Genomic DNA, 11349 nt, shown 5'->3' with positions numbered 1-11349 from the left:
ACTCACAATTGGAATCAATCAACAATTGATGTCCTGAATCAATCAATCAATTAATAATTGCCTCACACAGTCACACACACACTCTAACACAGACAACTCAACTGGACAAGCAAAATCAGTTTAATAGCTAACCAGTTTAGTAACTTACCTTGAATGAATTTGTGGCTCACGGCGGCAGCCAGTGCCGGAGTGGCGAAGTGCCCTGTGCAGCAGTGCCACTTCACAATCTAAGTCAATTTATAGTCTATGACCAAAGCCTGAAAATGTTATGCAAATCATCAGATGCGACATATAAATGAAAGAAAATAGGTGTTGATGCATATATCTTCAAACCTATAACAGCTTAAAAGGTACTGAAACACGCAAGGGTGTCCCATTTAGCAGATTTGGAGAACTGATATCAAAAGGCTTAAGCAGTTGAGCTGGCTAGAAAAAGATTGCCAATATACTACTTCAAAATTGCATGTTGTTGCTTTCGGGGAAAAAATACTGCATGCTATCCTAGTGCTCCATTAATTCGAGACAATTTGTGGAAATAGACAAAGGAGGCACCTTTCTGAGCGGGAGCAAGTTGAGAAGCCCCACGAAGCTAATGGCGAGGAGGAATCCGGTCATCCACCCGACGTCCCGACGCCGGGCTCCTTGTAGCTCCCCGGAGGTTGTACGGCTGTGTGGGCCTGTCGAAGCCGATGGCGTCCTTGACAGTTGACTCCTTGCTCCTTGCCCGTAGGCCACCGCCGCCGGGAGCCCGGGAGTTATGGTTGGCAAGGGCTGATTGGAGTAGTGGTGAAGATTATGAGTCTGATTGGGGGGAAACAAGAAAGGGCGAAGAAGAAGCAATCCAACTGGGCCGATTGGAATCCAACTGGGTTATTGGGCCGTGCGGATGGAAAGGTGCGGGTGTCGGCCTCACAGCCCAACTGCCCAAAGTCCCAAATGGATCTTCTTCTTCCTCGGTTCCTCACAGCGATATAGCCTCACGTAGTCACACCGCTGGAAATCGATAAATCCTTAGAAATCCATGAGGGGAGGGGGAGTCCGCCGTCGGGGAGCTCGGGCGACCGCCCGGGCTCGCCCTAGCGGTGGATCCGCCCCTGGTTCGGGCTGATTAGATCACCTCGAACATGCATCTTCTGCATCAAGGTTCGTTAGTCATTGCTTCGTGTTACGGTACGCCGTTGATTAGTTCTTCTACCTGCGAGGTTACTCGTCTAGGATCCTCTGCTCTTTTCAAATGTTTTGAAAATACCGTCCAAAAGATTTTCCATATGCGAGAAAAGGAGCCTAGATGCATGTTCTCTGCTCTGTCTCGACCAGTCTAGGCTGCACACGTGAGGTGAGAACCAAGAATGTGCCTAATATGTAAAAGCTTGACGTTTGATCGGTCCAAAATCTGCGCACACTTGAAAATCTGGAGAAAGAACGACTTCTCTGAAAGAGTTTCTATGAAAGGTTTACGGACTCTGAAGATTGAAATACAGTCTATAGAATCCCTGAAGTTTTTTTTTAAGAAACAATACAGAAAGACCAATGTACAACAGGTAAACTTTTGAATGGATGTTTGATGTGCATGTACACCAAGTTTTTTTTTTGTTTCCTATTTTAAAAACTTAGGTGCTTGCTTAATTTCTAAGAACTTTTATCTGCAATACAGAACAGGGTTAGGCCAACGGTTGAAGCTGACATTTAGCAGCAGCGAGTACCCTTGTGGTGCATGTTACCTGCAATGGAAGCACAGAACAGGCAGAAGCTCCCAAGCAGCTCATCTTCCGTTGTTGACCACAGAAGCAATCTACCCAGGAAGGAACGAATATATGAATTAAATAACTTCTGATAGGCAGTTGCTGTTAACGTGAGCTCTTGCTGTCACCGGAATGTGTCTCCCTAATAGATGACAAGGCCCCATCACCTCAAAATTATCATAAAATAATTTTTTATAGCTACCTTCTAGCATTTCTAAAACGAAGTAGACAGAAACAATAGAGATATGCATACCAGGGTAATCTAAAAATGCAGAGATATGACAACAACCTAGCACTGGATTTCATTTTATTTTCTAACTATTTCTTTACCACAATATTGTTTATTTGTTCAGACATAATCGGAAACGTTTTCTTCAGTTAACATGCATGTATGTTTGCAGTTTTACACCAATAGCATTGTTACTGCTAAATATGTAAGTCCTGCTAACTAGCTCGTCCACAGTACCTAGTTAGAAGGTCTCACCTCTCAACTCAGATTCCTGCTACCTGTTGTGTATATCCACAGTACAGTTACAGATATAAGATCTGCTATTGCAACGCATATTGTACATGAGAAGGTTGTAGACATAGCCTAAAAATGGTCACTTTGCCTTGAAAGATCGCATCGACTTGATATACACATGGTTGACGCTGTTCCACAGTTCTACAAAGATCAACCGATTTTTTTCGGGTACAAAACATCGACCAAATTTTAGTGTAATATAAACGGAAACATTTAATAGCAATGGAAGCATTATATATTAAGTTTTTTTGTCCTATGTACACTGCACAAATCTCAGTGCATTAAGTTTTTTTTTTCACCTGCAAGCTATTGTGACAGTATATTTTTGAGCAATATATATATATATATATATATATATATATATATATATACACACACATACGGTGAGACTATTCTGCGCCTATGCGCAGTTGCTATTCGCACTGCGTACATCCCCCAGTTACAACTCGAAACACTGTGAGTTACAATTTGTTAGGTAGATCAGTTACAACTTCACGTCCAAAAATACATAATTGCAACACGAGAAGCTAACACTGTGAGTTACAACTTGTTATTCGCACTGCGTACATCCCCAGTTACAACTCGAAACACTGTGAGTTACAATTTGTTAGGAAGATCAGTTACAACTTCACATCCAAATGCATAATTGCATCACGAGAAGCTAACACTGTGAGTTACAACTTGTTATTCGCACTGCGCACATCCCCAGTTACAACCAAAATACTGTGAGGTATGCGCAGACATGAACTACAGTGAACATACCTGCAGAATATACATACAGCAAGTATATATATATATATATATATATATATATATATATATATAGACGCACACAGGCCACGCAAATATATAACATGGAATTTCCCAAATACCATGTCGGTCAGTGGCTTATCTCACTACTTATTTTGCACTGAGATTTGTGCAGTACACATGTAAGTGCATAAGTTTTTTTGTCCTATGTACACTGCACAAATCTTAATGCATTAAGTTTTTTTTTGTCCTATGTACACTGCACAAATCTCAGTGCATTAAGTTTTTTTTTCACCTGCAAGCCATTGTGACAGTATATTTTTGAGCAAATATATAAAGAAATGTGTTGATTGGCCGGGTTGGTTTGAGGCGCCCAACAGCATTAGAAAACCACGGCAACTGCAGCTAGCTAATTGGCTCTTCGTTGCTACAAGCAGAAATTACTCTTCTTCTTTTTTCTATTTTTTTTACTACAGGGTGCATACTGGTACGACTCAGTATTCCTGAAGCAAAACAAGAAGAAGATCAAGTTCGCCGTCGCTACAGATAATGGCTTATTCGTTTGTGTAACTAATGTTCTTTGCTAAATCAGTGCATGCGCATGCATGCTTGCAGTTGGGTGTGGTTAGCCATGCATGCACGTACGATGCAACTTCGAGTCTTCGACACACACGAGCCGTCATGTAACTGTGCATAATATGCCGAATTTTATGAATGGAAGTTTTCTCCTATTTTTTTCAAAATATTAATCTGTCTTGAAATCTTCTCAAGTGCGCACTTTAGAGAATTTTTTTTATGCAAACAAACTATTTAGTGCTAATATTGATTCTTATGTGTTTGATCATGATATGAAGATGGCTCTTCATCCATAATCCCTCCTGATCTGTATTGATTTCTAAAGGAGCCGTCCGACGGTTTTTGCAAAATGACCTTGTTCGGATGGTGGAAGCAAGAGATGCTTTCAGATCAGTATTGGATGGATGAGAATCAATGATCTTTATATTGAATGGTTTGTTTGCACCAAAAATTTCCCGATGCTCTAAAGTCTAAACACATATACTTTAAGGCATGTTACTATAATTAGGTGCCGAGTATATTTGGGTAGGGAGAGTGATGGGTTGGTTTTAAGTAGACGTTCTAGGTTTGAAACATCAAAGGGATGTTGAGACCTGAACAACAGAATTCTCCCCACCAAGCAACCCTCAGCCGCATCATCTTTCCGGCCGATTCTCCCATTTTCCTTAGAAAAAACATTAGGTGCACCAGGTGAAGAATTTTCTTGCACACAAAGACCGATCGAGCTTGTGAGAAAATAACAAGTGATCTTTCTGAAAGCTACGTACATGCTAATATTCTTCAAAAACAAAAAGGTACGGTACAGATACTTATCAAACAGAGCGAATGGAACGATCCTAATTAGATGCATGATAGGCTAGCACAAGTTCAAAACAGTTTTTTAGAATACGCCCAATACAATTTTGATTGTAACAACTACATGTGTAAATATGTTCACACATAGCCTGCATTTTTTTTATTTAACCTTTTTTTAGGTCACAGAGTCACTACTAAAAAAAAACCTTATCAATGCCGGTTGAAAAACGGCTTCACTGCTGGTTTTTCAACTGACACTTTTTACTCGACACTGATACTCAGTGCTAATTGTGTACCCGACACAGTTTCCATTTCCTGAGAATAAAAGAAATTAGCGGCGGCTAGAGCAGCATCCGAGCTGGCTCGATTCCAAGCCGGCTTGGATGCCGCTCCTGCCGCCACTCCCCTACCGCCGCTCCTCCGTCATCACCACCGTGCCTGTGACTGCCAGAGTTGCAACAGTCGTTGTTCCAAAGATATGGTTTTTCCACACAAAGCAATCGATTTCTCCAAAGAAATTAGACAAACAAATCACTACACCTCAGAAAACAGCCGCTACAAATCACAACACCTCAGTCTTACAAACAAATCACTTTCTTGAAGTATGCCTTGAGCATACAAACAAATCACAAACCATACAAACAAATCTTTCCCGAGATAGCTCTCTCGGTCTTTCTTCACGCTCGACCACGACCCTTTCTTCACACTCGCCTTGCTGTACGCTGCTGCTCGGTCTCCGCCGCTCGGGAGCTGAGGAGGCTGGTGGGGAGGAGAGGAGCGAGGTCAGTGGGGGTTTTGCCGCTGCTCGGGAGCCGAGGAGGCCGGTGGGGAGGAAAGGAGCTAGGCCAGCCCCGTAGTGGCGGCGCATCCATTGCGCAGCATCAATGGTGGAAATAGGCGTGAGGCCTCCACAGCGGCGGCGAGGAGGTGGGAGGCGGTGGCCACACAAGAGAGGCCGCACCTGGTGGCCGAGGAGAAGGCGTAGTATGCCACGCGGTCGTCGTCGGGCGGTGGGGAACAAGAGAGAGGAGAGATCCACAGAGAGGGGCGGTGGAGAGAGATACGGTGGAGAGAGAGGAGACGAAGAGATAAGAGCGAAGCGAGCCGAAGACGAGCCAAAACGATATTGAAGAGAAACTTCAGATCCATCCGTATCAGTGGCAGGTGATGACACCAATCGGCACCGAAACGTGAGCTGAACGTGAGCCCTCCACCAAAACTGAAATTTATTAAAATTTCGGGTCCAATCAAGTTTCAGTGTTGATTGGTATATGAAACCGGCACTCATATTCCTTTTCAGTGCCGGTTCTTAGAGGCTCACTCATTCTTCCCGCGTGGGAGGTTAAGAACCGGTACTAATACATTTTCAATGATAGTTTTTGCACAACCGATATTGATAGGATGCTTATATCTATTCTGTAGTAACTCACTAGTTAAAATATACCCTGTTTCCTGCAAATGTCATAGGTAGTTGCACTACATGCAGAACATGCCAGTATGTTGTTTGTTGAACCATTGTAACTGGCAAGGTAGTTAGTTGATCTTGTGGACCTATAACATGTAACTAACATTTTCTATTCTCTCTCCTGCGAAGCTTAACGTACAAAAAACCACCCGTTAGCCCACACGTAGCATCAAACTAACTCTGGTGTAACCATCTCCTAACTATCTTCTCCCTCACTAACGATCAACAACAACGAGAGGAAGAAAAAAAAAACTGCACACCACTTTCCCTTCTTTTTATATACCCCCAACCCTTATCTTTCTCTTGCCTCTTCTCACACCGTCGATCAATCTCTCTTGTCCTCTCTCTTGCTCTCCCACCAGCACGGCGATCTCAATTGATCGATCTGTGTTCTTCCTTTCTCAACTAGCTAGTTGATTCTTTTTCTCCTCCTGCTGCTAATTTATTCCACGCTGCAACCTCAATTAAGAAGCTTATTAAGAAACTGTGCAAGATTGTTGCAAGGGATAGAGCTTTAGAGAGGCTGTTGTTGCTTCGATATTTCGGCGATCGATTGACCGAGGATGTGCACCAGGGGTCACTGGAGACCATCGGAGGACGAGAAGCTGAAAGAGCTCGTTGCGCTATACGGGCCGCACAATTGGAACGCCATCGCGGAGAAACTTCATGGGCGATCAGGTGCTATGATCAAGAAATGATCCCATACACAGCATATATATTAGAGTTTTCTGCTGGCTGGATAACTATATCGGTCTGGCGCCTTATTTTGGTTCAATTGATTACTTGGAGTTTGACTTTGTGATTTGGAATGCATGTTTAGTTAAAAAGAAGTTTAGATCTGTTAGGGTGTCATGTCAAAGAGGGGTTTATCTACCATTTATACATGTTTTTCACTTTGATGTGCATATCATATCTCTGTAACTTGTAGAGCAATTTTATCTGCCTAGCTAGTGAGATTAACTTTTCTTGCTTTCTAATTTATCTGTACGTGTGCCGTGTTCTTTCTAGCGCAAGCCATGGAGTCACAACAGCATCGCGTAATTAAGGAGCTAACCGAAAATGACAAATTGTTTCAGGGAAAAGCTGTAGGCTGAGGTGGTTCAATCAGCTCGACCCGAGGATCAACCGGAACCCCTTCACGGAGGAAGAGGAGGAGCTGCTCCTCGCCTCGCACCGTGTCCACGGAAACCGGTGGGCCGTCATCGCCAGGCTCTTCCCGGGGCGCACCGACAACGCTGTGAAGAACCACTGGCATGTGATCATGGCACGGCGGTGCAGGGAGCGGATGAGGCTGTCGAATAGGCGGGGCGGTGGCGCTGGTGCTGTGGAAGATGATAACCCTAAGGACGCCAAGAAGCCGGGGCTTGACGCGAACAGCATGGCCTCCTTGCTAGACAAGTACCGAAGGGAATTTGTTGGCCCGTTTGCCATTAGCCATGACAACAAGGAGGGTTTTTGTTCAACTACTAATGAAGGTGAATATCTTGCATGCATGCTTGATAGCTAGCTATATATACCGCGCATTTTTCATTGGTTCATGCATGTACATATTGTGATAATATCATCTCAATTATATGCGCGATACTGCAATTTGATTAACAGACACGAACAAATCAGTAAAATTCTACGACTTTCTCCAAGTGAACGCGAGCTCGAGCGACACAAAGTGTGGTTCGAGCATTGAGGAGCAAGAGGAGAACCGTGATGATCAAGCTGAAGGGCAGGTGCAGTTCATAAATTTCATGGAAGTTGGGGCCTCTCATCGTCAATGAGTTATCTATATATTTAACTAGGGATACATCCAAAGCAACTTGTAATGCTTTGTGAAAGAGGCATGCTGCAAATAGAAATCTAACACCCAGAGTACTTATAGAGGAAGCAAAATGCACCGTACATACATGACATGTAATTTATTGATGTATGCATATCCTCTGTCCGTCCATCGTTGGGGTAGTACATATGAAAAAAAATTCTGAGATAAATGAGGAATTAATTATTCTCTCATCTATTTGTAAATTTTATTCATAATATAAAGACTATTTAATTCCTTTCAGTACCACTCAAGATTATTGCAACTCACCCCAGTCCATTGCTTTGACAATGGTTTCTTCAGGTTTTAGTTTGACCAATTTGATTTTCATTTTTATTCTTCATTGATCGTCTAAATATGATTTTGCGCACAGTATTGTACATTTAGCATGAGCCATATTATTATTGAAATAATGCGAATGTATTCTGATTGTACATGTGATGTTGAATTGGCCTTTAGCTACGTACGCAGCCGATGACGCCATCTCTGATGGCAGCCGTGAACCATCAATAAAACACTGTGTGCCTGCTTTGTTTTGGACTTCCAACTCTATGATGGCATGCTTGATTGAACAAAATATTTGGAAACGGAAAGAGAAATAGATGCAGTAGCTAATTGATATTTGTCGACTTTCGTTGCAGAAACTTCATCCGTTCACGTTTCTGTCTAATCGCCTTTAGTGACATTATCCTAGGCGAGTGTAACGGTGAAGACTCCTTGTTACTATATGCTCGACATGACATTTAACAACCTGAAAGAACTTTTACACGTTGATGTGCTGTGCAAAGCTAATAAATAAAATGGACGATCGACCGTTCATACATCGCACCTATACCTTGTGTTTATGGCTTAATTATATTTAGTTAACTGCTTGTTCGGTGATGAATTAATAGGTAGATATACTACGACGACCAAAATCTATCTAGTACTCTCTTAGTAAAAACAAAATGCACTTATCTAAATTAAGTGCCTTATGAAAATAATACGAGGATATTATTGGTCCAAAAGGTTCTTTCATATATAACTACATTTTGATTAGTTTTCAAAGCACTGCAAACTAGTTTTCAAAAGCTGCATGCCTTTTACTATCCATGCATGCATGCTTGTGCGAAAAGGTTCTGCACTGCGTGCACCACCTAATTAAACATGCATGCATGTGTGTTGCCCGGGAGAGAAACAAAGTACCAGGATTTTGTCAGCCGTTTTGCAAGTTGCAACTGACGGAGTACTTAATCATTCCAAAAGGGCCAGCATCGCGTTAGTTAGAGTGCACTTGCCAGGGTTGTCAGCGTCGATATCAGAAGGGCCGGGGCAAGCTAAGGCATAACGCCCAAGCTTCCCGATCGAGATCGATCGGGCGCTAGCTTAATTTGATCACAAGTAACCTACGCGCGCACGCCCGACACCTCTCTCGCACACGCACTACGTACGCCACCGAGAGACGTACGACGCCGTCGAAGATTCCGAGCCGGCCGGGATGGACGCGTCGATCCTGGCCGCCGCGCGCGCGCCCACATCGCATTGTTGGTGGCCGACGTGACCGCGCGAACGCACCGAGCGGTTTAGTAACGGGCAAGCGGGGACAACAGCTCGGTCGACAGGTCGCTTTGCCGTTTCGTTATATTCCATGGCAGCATCCGGAGAGCTAGAGCTCGCGTCGCGTCGCGTCGCGTGCGCGGCGGCCTTTTCGGCTTCAATTGTGGGGGGGGGGGGGGGGGCGGAGTGGGGATGGATGGATGGTCAGGGTCGATTGACGGCGACGCCGAGCGTCTGATGAGGATGCAACGTGCGCATCGTGGTTTAGTGGGGCCGCTGACGTACGAGTTCCGTCACCGTCCGAGGGCAAGGTCCAACGATCCATCATCGGTTTAATTAGTTTTGATCGGATAATCTATAGCGAGCACTTTTTTTTGAGGGACCGATAGCGAGCACTGGTGGATTAGTGGATCGAATGTTGCTTTCCTAATTCCTCTCCTTCCATATGTATATAGGCACGCTGTGGTACATGCAAGCTTTTGTGTGGCTAGATTCCTCGTGCAAATTAATTATTAGCGCAATAATAGGAAATTAAGCATCATCACTATTAGCTAGTACGTATCATGTAAGAAATCAGCGCAATTGGACGCTAGATTTGAATAATATATATAGCTGTTTGCTGCTAACTTGCTACTACCACACTATTACAGAATATGTCATCAGTGGCGGTTCAAAATCATCATCAGTAACAGATATTGAACCGACACTGATTACTCGATACTGATAGTTCCCATCGCTGCTGGTTCGTGGCTCTAACCGACAGTGATGCCTCCTAAAAAACAAAACAAAAATAAAATGAGCTGGCTTTGGCTTGAGCTAGAGCCGCCACGTGCGGCCACTCGACCGCCCCCTCCACGTGAACTCCATCACCGCCGATTGTACAACGGCCGTCATGCTCGCATGCAGCTGCTCGGCCGCATGCCCGTCCTTACACTCGGCCGCTCGCACGTCATCGCTCTCGCTCGTAGTCGCTCGGCCGCACGCCTGCCGTCACACTCACCCACAGCCGCTCGGCCTTGGACCCGCCACGGACGACCTCGCCCGCGCGCGACGACCACGATCACAGCTACTCGGCCGCTCACTACCGTCATTGTTGTCGCTCCCTGCGCGAAGGAGATGGAGAGGAGAAGCAGCGCGCACCTGCCTCTTGCCTCCAGTCCTTGCCCTCGCCGCCCTCACGGATGAGGTGGAGAGGAGGAGGAGCATGCCCTTCCCATGGTGAAGATAAAATATAAGGCATGGGAGAGAGAGGAGGAAGAAAGGTATGGAGAGAGAGGGAGTGGAGGGGATCGGACCGAGCGTCTTAGAAATATCAGCAGACCTGAGCGCGTGAGCGGACATGAGGACTGAGAGCCAAAGTTGCATTGGAAATAAAATTTGGGTTCGGTCTACTGTAGCAATCATCAGTGACGGTTCATGGCTAGAACCGGTATTGATACCGACTATCAGTGCTAATTTGTGTTACAAACCGACACTGATAATCGGTATTAGTGATGGTTCTTAGCAGCTCCATTATGGTTCGGGCATGGGAGATTAAGAACCGGCAATGATAATTTGCACTGCCGGTTCTTACACAACCGACAGTGATGACCCGCCATCTATGGTCAGTTCTGTAGTAGTGCCAATGACTAAAATATAATTCTTTTTTTGCAAAAACTAGCATTGACAATGCCAACATGGGCCATAGGCCATAGTTCGGTCAATTAATACGAACAACCAACTGCAATACGGACAATATTATAGCCGGTTTGTTACTAAAAACGGCAATACTTGTAACACCCAGTTTTAAAGGAACAAAATCAGGTACAACCACATGTATGCTAGGATCAAGTTTCATGCATACGCTACATCATCAGCGTATCATCATAGTGCCATAATTAAATTATCAACATAACTTATTACAAAAGGACCCGATGGTCTAGAAGAAAAGCACAGTAAAAAGGTAAACTCCAGTGCCAGAGAGACTTCCATCTTTCACAAGCATCAAACAGAGCACCAGCCTAGAAAAGGAGCTCCGGGTCGAAGTCGTCTCCATCATAGAGTGCAACTTCATTGCCGGATTCTAAACAACAATAGAGAGCAAGAGAGGAAGCAACGAGTGTGAGTACATAATATACTCCACAAGTGTAGAAAAACATGAAATGGGGCTTAA

At 44.3% G+C, this 11349-nt stretch overlaps 1 protein-coding gene across 1 annotated transcript; it reads left to right on the top strand.

Moving 5' to 3' along the window:
• Window positions 1-6080: 6080 nt before the first annotated feature.
• On the top strand, window positions 6081-7899 carry LOC133915565 (transcription factor MYB52-like). The gene is made up of 3 exons (XM_062358776.1): window positions 6081-6529; window positions 6928-7326; window positions 7454-7899. Exons 1-3 carry the CDS (start codon window positions 6415-6417, stop codon window positions 7621-7623), a joined length of 684 nt encoding a protein of 227 aa, XP_062214760.1. The 5' UTR covers window positions 6081-6414; the 3' UTR covers window positions 7624-7899.
• Window positions 7900-11349: the final 3450 nt, after the last annotated feature.

The sequence above is a fragment of the Phragmites australis genome, chromosome 4, assembly GCF_958298935.1.
Source record: "Phragmites australis chromosome 4, lpPhrAust1.1, whole genome shotgun sequence".
NCBI lineage: Eukaryota > Viridiplantae > Streptophyta > Magnoliopsida > Poales > Poaceae > Phragmites > Phragmites australis.
This window is presented reverse-complemented; position numbering and strand designations above follow the sequence as displayed.